Source organism: Patagioenas fasciata, chromosome 1, assembly GCF_037038585.1.
Source record: "Patagioenas fasciata isolate bPatFas1 chromosome 1, bPatFas1.hap1, whole genome shotgun sequence".
NCBI classification, from domain to species: Eukaryota; Metazoa; Chordata; class Aves; order Columbiformes; family Columbidae; genus Patagioenas; species Patagioenas fasciata.
Genome location: NC_092520.1, coordinates 159,416,835 through 159,432,294, shown reverse-complemented (window position 1 = coordinate 159,432,294; position 15,460 = coordinate 159,416,835). Strand labels below are relative to the sequence as shown.

Below are 15,460 nucleotides of genomic sequence, written 5' to 3'. Positions count from 1 at the left end.
TTAAAACATATGCACTAAATGTCTGTATTCACTTGTGCATTTTGCTCAGTGATCAGGTGTAACACAGCAGTTCTATCAATGGATTTGAGGTGACTGCGCTACTTATAAGTAGTAAATATACAGTATATTTCTCATTAAAGAAAATGGCTATGTTCAGGAACATGCATTATTATGAATCTAATTTGTTCAGATTAAAACAAATAGTAAGATTTAGGGTGATGACCTCAAATTGTTTTTCAGACACTCATCAAGACACCATTATCTTGGCCCTATCAGGTTTACAAAAGAATGTCATCTCCCAGTGGGAATCTCCTTTTGCAGTTGAATAAAGTTCTGGTTTCTGGCTCTTGAGGATGTGAGATAAAAAAAATCTGTAAAGCTTCAATATTTTTATGTTTTAAAAAGAGAAAACCCTGCTACTGTGTTACTGGCTTATTAATAGATTTTGATTACCATCAAGTTTTTACTGTGTCTATTTTAGATAAAGTGAAGGTATTCAGGAATTGAGAATCTAAGAATTTTCTGGCACGTTGCTGTAAAATAAAATGTCCACTGCCTGAGACTATTCAGGGAGACAAGACAGTCTAAAGAAAAGTGCCCACAACATTTTTCTGATCTGATTTACTATTTATTGTAGGCTTTCATTTCTGCATGTGCAATACACATTTGTAGTGTAATACAGTCTGAGCAGTGTGTGCCGTCTAGCATTAATGTGATTTACACATCTGTTATAATGAGAAGATTTTGTGCTTCCCGTATACTGGGACCATGTGAGTATTTTACATGGACTTCTACTGGCCCACTGTCCATCATACTTCTGTAGATCGGATATTTTTTTTTCTTTTTAATTCAGCACAGAATCTTGTATTTTTCTGCAGACAACTAAGAAAATCAAGTGAATACATAGTTGGACCCAGCAAGCAGAACAGCTGGAACCAGCAAGCAGAACAGCTGGAACCAGCAGAACAGGGAGTTTTGTATTTTTATTTCCCGTTTTCCTTTCCAGGAAGGATGATGAAGGTGAAGATGGCAATGGTGGCAATGGTGGAAATACTGAAATTAGCGCAAACAGTGAAAATATTCAAGATGTAGAAAGTATGCATTCTACATCACTTTGTAACTTCTGGTTGCACTTTATTAATACATGAAGTGTTTCAGTTGGTAGAGGTTCTAGAAGCAAAGTTCCAAACACTGGAAATGCAACTAAGGATAATCTGATGTTTTGAGGAAGAAAAATACTGTTGTACAGGATAAGAGAAGTTAAATAGGGAGGCTGCAGTGGAGGAACATGGAAGCAAGATCAAGACAGACTTTCTTGTTAAAAAAAAATACACATAGATATAAGGAAAAGCAGTAGCAGCATGTGAGGACTTGCAAGGAGGAAGGAAAAATCAACCAGAAGGAAAGAACAGAAGAAGAAGTAGCAATATTCATCAGGAGCCAGAGCCTAAGAAAAAGAGTGGTGACCAATCAAAACATTGTACAGACAGAAGAACTGGAAGAAAGAATCAACAGATCATACTAGTCACATTGCAGCATATGTTCCTAAAGGTAATGGTTATTACATGAGATGATCTACATGAAGGAAGGGTAGGGTGTCTTCTAGGAGCAAAGGCAGATACAAACCTGCTGTTGAGAAGTTCTGATGTGAGTTTGAGGGTAGCCACTGATTACTGTTCAGTTTGAACAATTTTCCAGTGACTTAAAAATAGTTATGCTTAGCTGAGAAATAGGTGAAGATTCAGCATCTTTTTGGTTAGAAGAAATCTAGTCTATTCTCCTCAATGCCAAGGCAGAATAAACTATAATTCTTTGTAAATACGCTTGATGGGAAGGATTTTTAGGAGAAGGAATAAAATTATCTTGGTTAAAGGATATCAGAACTGGGTGAATATTACAAGTCAGTCAGGAATAACTGCATTCTGAAGTAGAGTTCAAACATGATAGTGTGAGCAGAATATCAAAATTCACTTTAGGATCAAATTTGCTAAGCCTAAGGAAGGGGTATCTCTAGGAAGAGGTTTTTTTTGAGTCCCCATTTTCTGAATTTCTGTGTGTGTTGGGATATCTGAAGCTTAAAAGGCACTCAACTTTTTGTTATAATACTGTGGTCCTTCAGTTTTCCATAACTTCTGTTGGTTTCCCTCTGGGCCACAAAAGAGTATTTGCTTTTTCTGTGTAGGTACACAACTTGATATGAGAATCCCAGTCTTCTCTCTCTTAAGGGTTGGTGACTGGCAATATTTAAAGGTGGTGTGTAGCAGAAGTGCTGGTGTTGCCAGTGACTTCTCCAAGTGTCTCATGGGTGCATACTGCTTGTATTCAGAGCTGAAGCCTGAGGGATGAAGAAGGAGTATTTTCTCCCTTCATGAGATTAAGAGGAAACTTTGGGTTTCCCTGTAGTGTAAAGGGTGTCCTACTTGTTAGGGTCACCTGAGGCATCCATAGCACTCTGGGAACCAAAGTCTGATCTTGGTTAGGGCTTATCCACAGTCTACAAGATCAATGGAGTTTTTTTACATGAGGTACTGTAAATACCTGTGACCTACTTAAGCTACTGGGGCTATATGGACTTCTCAGAAAACCAAATTCAGCCTAGTAATTTTCTTGGAACATATTTGGACGTCTGCATTGGCAGCTCTTAAAAACAGATTTGTGTAAGTGCAAAGAGTATCTTTTGCAGATAGACTTGTTAATTTTTCATTTCTGCGGGATGGGCCATTACCCAAGTATACTTTGTTGTCCATCTTGAAAATCTGCTGCAATGGACCATACGTTGAATCCACTGCAGGGACCTGTGTTACTGACATGATTTTTAGTATTCTAATGGAAGCGAGCCTGCTGGGATTTAATGGGAGATGGCGAGACTACTGTTAAAAAGTACTGAGTTACATGACCAGGCAAGCTTTTCAGGGAGTTGCTTTAACTATTGTTTTATTCAAAATAAGACAACCTTTCTGGTTTTGCTGTGTTACTCTGGGTTCTGTCAGGATTCTGAAGTCATACTTGGGATTTACCTTAATATTACGTAGTGAAGAATTTGGGCTAGTACTTAATTATGTTATGTTTTCTGCTTCTTTTAGGAAAATAAATAAAATAAAAGGGGAATTTGGAATGTTAAAGTAGGTAGGAAATGCAATATAAAGAATACCAGGACAATCACAGTGGTTTTGATTCCCTCAGAAACAAAGACAGCAAGAATGAAGAACAACCACAGACACCAAATGTGTCTGTAGTTACACTCCTGCATATTATCTGTGATCAGTTTTGGAATACTGGTTGTCTGTGAAGAGGACATGAAAATAAATTCAGCAGAGAAGCAACTGTGAGAAACTCTGAGGTTGTTTTTATTTTGCCATTCACACAACTCTCTAAATCACTAGATAAGAGCAGCTCTTGGGATGTTATCAGTAAAGCCACCCCCAACAAAGCTTAATGAGATCCCAGCAAGCTTAACAGGCTTTGAAATTCATCCGTCTCTAAGACTATACTCTGCAGTTTCTCTCTCTTTTCTTTTTATCCTACTCTCAGTTGTCTTCCCAATCAAAACTGGACATCAGCTGTACATGTGACCACCATGGTCATCTAGGAAATTGTCAGTGTTTGTCTTTACCATTTAAAAGAATAGCCTTAGGTTTAGTAGCCTTAGCATCATACTTTATACTAGGAGGATCTCTAAGTGTACTGTAAAATGCAAGATTTTCTGTTCTGTCTTCTTTGTATTGATTTTCTGCTCATGTATGTTATGAATTGCTTCACCACCTACTGACATGGACCTGCTTTTGACAGAGAATGCATTTCCCAATGATGCATAGCAATACTAGAGCACAGATGAAGTATTGTCCTTGATTTTCCTAACCAAAATTTCATGAGGAAATTAGGTCAACAGAATGTAATTACCTACACTGAAATCTCCTAAGGGCACTGAGTAGAGCTGTGCAAATGACTGATTATTTTGATTTACTTACAGAAGCAAAAAAATCAGAGGCAAAAATCAGTCTGAATAGAACAAAGTGATTTCTTGTTCAGCCTGAATTGAAACATGTTGTTGGTTCTGAGCTGTTCTTCATAGCTCATGATGAGAACTAAAATAACATTGATTGTTTAAAATTACTGCTTTTAGCTAAAAAAATAGCTGACCCAATCAGTGCACAAATGCAACGTTGCCATTAACTCCATGTCCTGGTTTTGTCTGGAATAGAGTTAATTTTCTTCCTGGTAGCTGGTTTTGCACTTAGTATGAGAAGAAAGTTGGTAATACACTGATGTTTTGTTTGTTGCCACATGATGGTTACATCAAGTCAGGGACTTTTCAGCCAGAAGGCTGCAGGTGAACAAGAAGCTGGGAGGGGGCACAGCCAGGACAGCTGACCCCAACTGAACAATGGGTTTTCCTCATCATGTGGCATCATGCTCAGTATATAAACTGGAGTTGGATGGGGGGACAAATACTCCTGCTCAGGAGCGGATGGTCTCTTGGTGTCATGGGTGGTGAGCAACTGCATTGTGCATCACTTGTTTTGCATATATTCTTTTTTTTTTTCTTCCCTCTTCCTTTATTGTCTTATTAAACTGTTCTTATCTCAATCCATGAGGTTTTTTTCCTTTCTGATTCTCTTCCCCATCCCACTTGGGGGTGAGGAGTTAGCAAGCGGCTGCATGGTCCTAGTTACCCACTGGGTTTAAACCACAACACTCCAACAGCTTCTGAAGAAGAAATTCCAGGCTGATCAAAGTGAGCTCTCTGGGCTCACTCCTCTTAGAACACAATGTCCCTTTTGTACCAGAGTGGGTTTCTTAGAGCAGTCTTTCAGGAGGTGACTAATGCAGCTTCAGTTACGTTTTATCTATAAAGGAACTCATCCTTGCCTGTTTTTCTGCTCATAGGGTCAACCTGACTTCCATACTGGGAGCTGAACTGGGCTGTTGTAGTTGCCCTGTTCTTCACAAAGGAACTGAGGACTCACTACGTTTCAGCCATTAAAAAAAACAAAAAACAAACAAAAAAACCACTTTAGCTCTGGTTCCTTTCATAAAGGCATCATTAGGAAGTATTTTGACTATCAAAAGGAAGCTTTTTTTTTTTTTTTTTTACAAATATACAGTTTATTAAAAGTATGTAATCTAAAAGAGTTCTTATGCCCGACACCAAGTTATGCAAGGTGTCGCTAAATCCACAAAATCACAGAATCACAGAATGTTAGGGATTGGAAGGGACCTCGAAAGGTCATCCAGTCCAATTCACCTGCCGGAGCAGGAACACCTAGGTGAGGTTACGCAGGAATGTGTCCAGGTGGGTTTTCAATGTCTCCAGACAAGGAGACTCCACAACCTCCCTGGGCAGCCTGTTCCAGTGCTCTGTCACCCTCACTGAGAAGAAGTTTTAAGTGGAACCTCTTATGTTCCAGTTTGAACTCATTGCCCGTTGTCTTACCATTGGTTGTCACTGAGAAGAGCCTGGCTCCATCCTCGTGACACTCACCCTTTATATATTTATAAACATGAATGAAGTCACCCCTTAGTCTCCTCTTCTCCAAGCTAAAGAGACCCAACTCCTTCAGCCTTTCCTCATAAGGGAGATGCTCCACTCCCTTAATCATCTTTGTTGCTCTGCACTGGACTCTTTCAAGCAGTTCCCTGTCCTTCTTGAACTGAGGGGCCCAGAACTGGACACAATATTCCAGATGTGGTCTCACTGGGGCAGAGTAGAGGGCACAGAGAACCTCTCTGGACCTACTAACACCCAACTTCTAATACACCCCAGGATGCCATTGGCCTTCCTGGCCACAAGGGCACAGTGCTGGCTCGTGGTCATCCTGCTGTCCACCAGGACCCCCAGGTCCTTTTCCCCTACACTGCTCTCTAATAGGTCATTCCCCAACTTATACTGGAACATTTTAAAAAGCCCTGTAAAAATGCGTTTAAGAATGTGATATGCTTCACATACTTAGTAGACTCTCTCTAGTGTTTTTAAGCTATTGCTATAGAAATTGTATTGTGAGATTTTAAGGGAACTTTTGTATTCCACAAATATTCTTTCCAAATCTTGCAGAACACAAAGATCTCATCAGTTTTCCCGGGCAATCTACAGAATATCCAAGAGAGACATTCTGAACTTATTCTTCTCTTTCTGCAGGCTGCTTTTCTGGAGACAATGACCACTTCTTGGCAATTCATCAGAGAAGAAGTGGGAAACCTGTGTTTATTTATCACCATGTGCAGAGTGTGGAGAAAAGTCTGGATACAGACAGTTACAAGAATTCCAAACAAAATTTCCATTCTTCTTCCCACACCAAAATAAGCAAGCTGCATCCTGCAATAATTGTTAAATCGGCCTTCCCCAGACCTGCCTACGACCCATCCCTCAATCTGTTAGCTATGAGTGGTCAAGATCTGGAAGTGGAAAATCTTCCCATTCCTGCAACGAATGTGATTGTTGTGGTAAGTGCCTTTTTTTTTTTTCACCGTGAGTTCTGGAGTTGTTTTATGAATAAATGTGCTTGTAGATAAGTATAGATATAGATTGTGATGTGAGGTATCCAAAGTTCACATTCCACTGCCTGGCTGTTCATATAAATCTAAATAATGACCACACATCTTGAAGCTCTTCACTTTAGTAGAACTTGCATTCACATAGTCTCACCATCACCAACAAAGCAATCTGATGAACCGGTGCAGAATATAGCCTCTCTGTAGCTAAAGAACTTACCTTTGCCTCAAATGCCTTTAATCCTCTTGTCTTGACTGATATTTGCACTGCTTTTGATGGGTGGATTTTAAACTTGTTCTGTATAGGGCACAATAAAATATACTTTAGGGAACAATTCAAGAGAGGCAGGGAGATTTTGAAAGGCTGACGCAAAGGATTCGTTCACTTCTATTTCTCCAGTGAATCCACCATCATGCTTACACAGCTGTTTGAAAACAATCCTATTTCTTGCAAAGAATAAGAACTATGTTTTTGTTGGCATAAGCCATACATACTCTTTCTGGGAGATATGGTCTGGGACCCTACTCGTTCAGGTGACTGTGTGTGGAATCTTTCCTTTCCTCAGAAGAGTGACAGCAGTGCTTCTGCAGTGGTGGTCGTGTCAGTGGAGCCATGTGCTGATGCCATCCTGCTCCATCCTCACCCTTCACTGGCACCAGAGCTGTCCTCTGTGGAGTGGGCAGCAGTGGCTGCCTTTGTTCGGCACTGCTCTGCCTCACCCGGGCACACAGTCAGCCCTGCCTGATTACTGAGAAGAGCATTGGACTCATCCTTCTCCTTCTTGGAGGGAAGAACAACCATTCATAATGGCTCACCCACTCATTAGAGTGAACTAATAAAGATTAAACTGAAACAATGTAACTAATTACAATCAGCAGCTATTTGCCTAATTCTGTAAATTACTCATTACAGAAGATGCTGGATTAAAAGAGAATGGCCTTTACAAAGAAGGAAAGAAGACAGAGTGTACAACATTACGGCATGTTGGTACACAAAGTGTTTCAGAATTGCTTATGAGTTCCTCGTGTTGTTGGTACCTCTAGAGATCTACCATCACGAATGCAACAAATGCAACAAAGGCTAGTGACACTGAAAATAATAATCAGGAAAATATTGTAATTTTATTAGTCTAGCATTACATTTTTAACAGTTAAAAAATTCTGTTAGATAACGATGCTCAAAGAGACTCTGGACTTGTTGCATCCCACATGAAGAAGACATCCTAATTTGAGATTAGAAGGCTGGTACAGTCAGTGGACTAGATTAATTTGTATGAAAGGGTCCATATCAGAACAAAATAAGAAAAATAACGTACTAACAGCCGTGCTTCTCTGGGCGCATACCAACTGTACACAGAGTGCCAATACTGAATGGTGCTGACCAGGAGGAGGAGATGCCAAGCAAGCTGGATTCATCCATGCCCCAAGCTAGCCTAAACCTGCAGGACCAACTCCATAGTAAAGACACTTGCTCTCTTTTTTTCCATAGCAAGCATGATTTCATCTCCTGTGGACGTGAAACCTTTCTGTTAGTGTAAGGAACTCATAATATGCATGGCACCTTGTTCTTTCATTAAATGACAATTGCCTATGGTCTGCTATTTTAGTAGAACTTTACACACTTTTGGAGACCTGCAGTCCTCAACTTTCAATTGAAGAATCTTGCAACATATTCTGGGGCTACCCTGATTTTAGCTGACTGGTTCTGTGCCTGCATTAAAAGCTAAATGAGGCAGATTTCCAGTTGACAGAGACATAAAAAAAGATCTATTAAATCTACATTAAGTTCTCATTAAGTGACCCCGATCTGAAGGTTTGCTACTGCATTTCTAGGATGGAGCTGCTGCTCTGAAGCCTTGTGTTCTCACTGAGAACCATATGTGCTTTAAACAGGGGCATAGCAGCATGAGCAAATCATGACATGAAAGCTGTTTGTTGCTCGGGATCTTCATCTGTCGCTGGGTGTGTTTAAGGACAGAATTTTTTGGTTTTTAATGTCATCCTTTCAAGAAGAGCCTTTGGGGAAGCGCATGTTTCAAAGCCAAAGTGCTGAGTTTCGGACAGGTCACTGGACTAATCCCACAATAAGAAATTCTGAAGGTGTCGTCCTCCAAAGGGCAGCTGTCCCACAGCAGGGTGGTGGCTCTAATCCAAGCACAGCCCTGCTCCTCCCAGGTCTCTGCGCTTCAATGTTTTGTTTCTCCCTCTTGAATTTCACATTAAGTAGATGGTAATGTTAATGTCATTGCCAAGGGAGTCTGTGTTGTTTTGAACGCATGTATATTAGTGCTCCCTCTTGGTTTCAAACTAGCACTTACTGCTTGTTGCTGCTTTTTGGGGTTTATCATACAGTGAAAGTGACAACATTTGTTCTTTTGCCCTGGCTGACCCTTTTTGTTCCAGCCTTTAGCAATGTTGCTGGTTGCTCAACTTGAAAGGGCAATTGCTAGTGTTAATGCTTCCTGTAATCCAGTTACATGACTAGTGCACATTGTGATTTAGTATGAAAGCCAGCAACGGGGGTTATTTTTTAAAATAAATCAGCATTGTTGTGGCTCTGCAGAGTGGAGGAAACTGAATTCAATCTAATTTCTGTGACTCGAGGTCCATTTTCTTCATGATTGAGGTGGAAACAAGGGTGAATGGATGCCTAATGTAGAACTATTACAAGGTTACATTTTGTGCTAAGGACTAGACCATCTGACAAGCAAAATGTTGCCAATGCACAGCAGAGTGCTGTGAAAACCAGAATTCTGCAGGTATTGTGTCAAAAAGTGGTGTTTTGTGACTATCAATAAAGAACACATGTTAAAAAGTAATTTTACTGAACCTGGGGAAATTGTAGTGCTTGTTTGCATAAAGGAGAAAGAGGAGGGATTTATTTTCTGGGAATGAGTTCTCTATAACTGAAGGTACCCAGTATTAAGTTCCTGTCTTTGTGTGTGTGTGTGTGTGTGTGTGTGTGTTTCATGTGCATTGTTGAAGGAAGTAAGGACAATGCAGAGCTTTTAGAAGCATTGTGACTGTTCTATAAATGTCTCAGTGCTTACCCATATGTTCTGTTTAGCTGTGTCTTTAAATGACATGAGACCAACTCATCTGAAAATTGCTTGGTTAACATACTGAATTACATAATTTTTTGTAATGATTGAGAGTTTTCTATTTGTATGGGTTTATTTTGGGTCTCAGAAACTATACAGTCATTGAACATATAAGAAAGTTTGTAGTGAAATGAACAAGTTCTCCAAACGTTTGTTCATGTTAATTTCAAGTATTTCCAATACCAAATGTGAGCACCAGCAAGGTCAAGGCAGTACATGGAAAGTAGAAATAGTCTGTGGATAACCACTTAAGATTAAAAATGTTGCTGTCTAACACACTTGTTTAAAAAAAACGCAATCAAACATAGATACGCATACATAGTTAGGGCTAAACTTGAGAGAAAAGCAGAAGGACTTGTAGTAAAGTTTACAACTCAGACTAGGTCTAAAGTATCACTTCATGGGTGCCAAAGCATCACCCTTCATAACCTGATATAGTTTGATATGTCCAAAGTCTCTCCCAGACATGTAAGTCTGTTGTACTAAGATTGGACTAAGCTTCTCAGATGCTTTCTTCACTTGTATCCTGTGAAGTGTCTCAGAAATGTAAAGATAATAAAGTTTTCCCTTTCACATCTTGCTACTACTGTACACCTTCCTATATAAATGTGAAAATCTGTCTCTGCTTCTGTTGCTTAGAAAGGTCACAGCACTGTACAGTAGCCTAAAATTCAGTGCATCTCTTCAGTTTTGTTTGGCTTACTGAGAGTGTTACTGAACAAAGCTGATTTAATTAGAGCTTCTCTCAGCGAATGTCAATAAGACATAAGATTCACAGACAGCCACACAGAGCTTCTCTTTGCCTTTTCCGTGACCTTTCGTGTAAGGCTGAATGCCTCAGAGCTATAGCTGTGCCACACCATTACATCTATTTTGTCATCAATGTTTGAACCATCTGCCTTCAAGCACAATGAAGTGCATAAGGAAGAGCTTCAGGTGCTAGTCCTTCCAAAGAGGATTTAGGGGAAGAGTAAAACACACGAACATATGTATCTATAAGTAGTTTTCCACACGTGAACTAGGTATGCAAGCTTCTGTACAGGCAGTGGAAATCTAGTCTCTTGGTTGTTAAGCTATCTAGCACTTTTCTAAACAATTTCTGGAGGACTGGAGAATTAATACAGGTCAGGGACCACATCCACTGGATGTGGCCATCCTGTTTAGGAGACTAGTACTGACATGGGCCATTTTCACATCAGTTTTTCTCATTGCCTGAGAACAGTACCAGACAGATTTAATCTACTAGTATAACATAGTCTTGATGCCTACTTCAGGGTGAGCCAAGTATCTCCCTAGGCCGAAATGGCTGTAGTGACAAGATTTCTGTTGATGATAGTGGGTGCTTAAGCACCAACTGCACACTGACTACTTGCCTATGTATACATATTCATTATATTCATACATGCACACAGATGTGCACTGAGTGCTTTCTTTTATCTGGAGCTGATCCTAGCTTAAACAACATTTTTTATATTGAAATAATGTGGAAATCCTTTCCAAATCTAAGCACAGTTCAAGTAGGTGGGCTGCTTCTGGGTGGCTTTGGGTAGCTGAAGACCATGAGGCCATGAAACCACAGCAGAACTGCTTTTACACTTCTGTCAAATTCATCCCACAATTACTGATTGATCCTCTTGTCTAACTTTGCTGATACTATCTACTCAGAGAAGATGCATCTCTTGCTTGCCTACTAACATGGCCTTACATGTATAAGTTTATTCCTTCATCAGTTCCCCATTTACTGATGCACTGGGTTTAATTACCAGTGTTAAGGCCCAGAGATGATCTACCTTTTTAATGCCTTTATTTTATTTCATAATTCCCACTACTTGTTTGTTTGTTTGATTGTTTGTTTTGTTTTGTTTTTTCCCTGCTGGAAATGTCTATTTTTCTAATTCATTGCGTTTTCTGTGAAGCCATTCCTTCCACATGGAATGTCCTCTCTAGGTTCCTCCACTAACACAACAGGATGTCCTACTCTATCCTCCTTCATGTATCTGCCCAAAACTTACTTTTGATGCAAGACTTGCTTCTTCCTTTTAAAGATCAGCAAAACAAAGGGAACTAGACCACAAAGTGTCCTTTCTTCTGAACATTTAAATTGCCTCTACTGACGGGCTTTGTTGGAGTTTCATAAGAAGAACTGCGTGAGGAGAGCTTGATAAAAAGGTGGGGACATTCAATATTTCCAGTAATTTTCAGTACAAAAAATATTTTCCCTATGGGTACATTTTTGTGGAGACATGTAGTATAGCTTTCTCTTCATAAAAATGGAACAAAGTCTATGGAATTTGATTTTTAGTTTTATTTAAATGGAAAATACATGTTTCTTTTCAGAGGTGTTTTGGTAATGTCATAGGATCATAGAATGTCCTGAGTTGGAAGGGACCCACAAGGATCATCGAGTCCAACTCCTGTCCCTGCATATGACAGCTCCACAGTTCACACCATATGTCTGTGTTCACACCGTATAAGATGCCCTCTTTCTGAAGGCTAAGTTCTTGGGTTTTACTAAATGAGGGGAGTAGGATACAGAAACCCCTCTGAGTCACAGCACCAAGCTGTGTGTGATATTTCTGTGTACCAGAACGTAAATGGCCTTCTGAAAATCCTAAGAGAAGATGTTCCAGTAATGTTTTTTCACTGATAACCTGTTCCAGCTTTGCCCAGCTGTCCACAGCACTCACCAACTGCTTTTCCATAATTTCTTACTATTCTTTTCCCTGATGTTGAATACCTTGCCTTGATATACAGTAATGTCTCTTCCTTTTTTCAGTTTTCTTTGTTAAGAACTCTTCTGTCTTTCAAATACTGTGGCAGTCTCTGCTGGCACAGCATCCACCCAGTTAACTGGCCCAGTAAGGCCATGGTGAACAATCTGTAAAATTATATTTAAATGTTTCTGTCTCAGTCTGATAAAAATGCACAGAAGTCTGTGAGAAACTTTGATAGCTGAGGGTGATCCATTAGACCATAAATTTAGGACTGCTTTTAGGAGACAACAGACCAAAAGTCTCTCTTAATTTGTGAGGGAGAACAGAGGAATGGATAAGGCTGGGGATGTTCTTACGACAGAACAGGCGGAGTTTCTAAAGCAAGTGGTTTGTCGTTGCTCATGCACCGTCTGCCTTCCATCGTGTGTTGTGTGAAATGTTGTACTACAGTTAGTTTGGAAGTTATTCAGAATGGTAATTTTATCTTCCTTCCCTGTACAGCAAGGGTGTCAAACTCATTCTAATTGGGGGCCACATCAGCCTCGTAGTTGCCTTCAAAAGCCCAAATATAATTTTAGGACTGTATAAGTGTATCTACTCCTACATGAGTAGGAAAATGAGTTTGACACCCCTGCTGTACAGCAATGTCCTAATTTTCACTGAGATAGATGTACATATAAACATAGGTCTTCCTATAGCTAGATGTAGTTATACTATGTTGTAACAATACAAGTGACTAAGGAGCTGCTTTTTGAATACTGCAGAAACCTGGGGTCTCATCCTTGAGTCTGTCAGACTCCAACTCCAAAGGCCATTTACCTTCTGATACGCAGGCATACCACGCACATCTTGGTGCTTTACTCAGAGGGCTTTTTATATCTTACTCCTCTCGTTCAGTGGAAGTACCCTAAGCTCACTCCCTCTGTAGGCCTTGAGAAGAGGTGGTCAAAATACTTTTGAAACTATATTAAGCTTCAAAATGGGACAAGAGTAAGGAAAGAAGATGGCTATGAGTGAGGTGAACAAGTAGTCCAGAAAGTGGCAGGTTGCCCAGTACTGGGGCAAACAGCCAAGCTAAGTGTATATGAAATGTAACAAAGAGTCAGATGTCACTTTTTGCCACTTACCATATGTTACTGCCAGCCAAAGAGAGGGATTTGCACTGGGCCAAACAGAGGGAGCATAAATACAAAATCATGTCTCTGCAGTCTCCTCAGCAGAGCCTCCTGAGGAGTAAGATCTTGAAATTCAGAAAGTCATCAACTGTGTCCCTCTCCCTTTCCAGGTCATGTATATGTCCAATGCTTGGAAAAACAGATGACAAGTGCTGTGCTGATAGACAGTGAAGTGTAAGATTTTACTATAATTGCAGTGCTGAATTGCTAACAAACTCTAAATGTTAGTCACACATTACAACAGTGGGCAGTATCAGTCAGTACCCTTAGTGTGATTGTTATAATCGCTCCCATGTCCCTTTGCACTTTACATCATGACCCCAAACACCAGGTCTGCACAGCATTTGGCTTCTAGACTCAAGCCCACCTTCAAATAAGAGATTGATGCTCACCATTATCTTAGTCCTTTCTTAAGTAATTATACTAGGCTTGCAGCAAGCCTTGCAAATAGACCTAGTAGCCTGCAGCTCTGTCATTCTGGATTTTGTTTGCACAGAGAAATCCAGAGAATCTGCATTAGTTGGCCTCATTTGCTTTCTGCTTCCTTCTGTGCACTTCAGCAGCGATAATCACATGCCAAAGTGTTATCATGGTATTGTGTTTACTCTCGGTCTTTGTGGAAGACAGGAAAGATTGCATTAGGTCATAACATGGACTAAAACTTCCTTAAAGCACTTTTTTTGTCATCTGACTTGCAAAATGTTAAAAGAATGTTAGTGGGGTATTCAGCAACCCAGTGCTTTAATTGATTAGGTTACTGCTGGCAACTTTGGGATTATTTTCTGTAACATTCAGTGGGATGCTAAACTTGCATAAACGCTAGTCGTATCTTTCACAAATTGCCTGGGTCCTCTTTGGTTAAAAAGTTTTCCTTTTCCTGCATTTTTTAGGGGAGGGGAGATGTTTGTTGAAGTCATTTAGTTTTCTTCATAAGCCGCACAATTGAAATGAAAACTGAATTTCAGGAGCATGCATGTTATAGGTTTTTAAGCTAAGGGCTGAAGTTTCATTGACAGCATTGTGCAGTTTCATCTGTAACAAGATAAATATCAGCTGTTCCATACTTCTTTCAGCTGTATATTCCTATACCTGGCCAGTCCCAACCATAAAGTAGGTACTTGTGTGTAGCAGAACATAATCTGCCTATGTTTTTCCATTCTTCAAATTGCTGGGTTTTGTCCTCAAGGAAATTTTTTTTTTTTTTTAATAAATTTTCCATGAAATTAGATTGAATTCAGCCATACTTGCAGCCAAGTCAAAGATCTTCACTTTTTTGCTTATGCATTTTTAAGATATCTTGGAAGTGCAGGGGAATTCAGATATGAGAAAGGCTGTATACACAAATGTGTGAGACTTGGCTTGAAGTCTTGCTCTAAAGGAGGCAGAGGAGAAAACTGAACCTGAGTCTTTCTCATTTTACATGATCTAGTCGCTGAGTTAAAAGGTATGGTGTACCACTTACCTCATGCTTACAGATGAAATTATTTATTTAACCCAAAACATGCCATTTCAGCCAACAGAGTATTCAGAGAAGTGTTGATCTTGGGCTGATCCAGTACAAATTTATTGTATTTGTTTTGATTTGTCCTCCAAAATAGTGAAAAAATCCACAAACAACCAAGCCCCCTGCTGCCTCCTTATCACTTACATGGCCCCATTTATTCCTCTGATTGAAGGAGGCTTCTGTACCATTTCTGTGCTATGCTGTACTGAGATCCAGGAGAAAAGGCCCAGAGATTTAGACAATGGTGGATTTTCTATCCATGCTCTTTGTTTGGCTTCTTTATGCCAATGCCGAAGCCACTGTGGGTGTTTCAGTGTTTGGCTTTGGAGGTAGCCTTGCACTGCTTCCCAGTTGGAACTGCACTGACTCCATTATCCTGAACGGTACAGACAGTTTTGCGTTTCACAGAATCACAGAGTAGTTAGGGTTGGAAGAGACCTCTGGAGATCATCTACTCCAACCCAGATCATCTAGTCC

General features: G+C 40.0%; 1 protein-coding gene across 1 annotated transcript in view; it reads left to right on the top strand.

Moving 5' to 3' along the window:
* PTPRR (protein tyrosine phosphatase receptor type R) overlaps positions 1–15,460 on the top strand; it is a 152,622-nt gene that overhangs the window by 9,597 nt on the left and 127,565 nt on the right. The window contains exon 2 of the mRNA XM_065862807.2: positions 6,137–6,441. Within this exon, the coding sequence (XP_065718879.1) occupies positions 6,137–6,441 (305 nt within the window). The remainder of the gene's footprint in view (positions 1–6,136; positions 6,442–15,460) is intronic.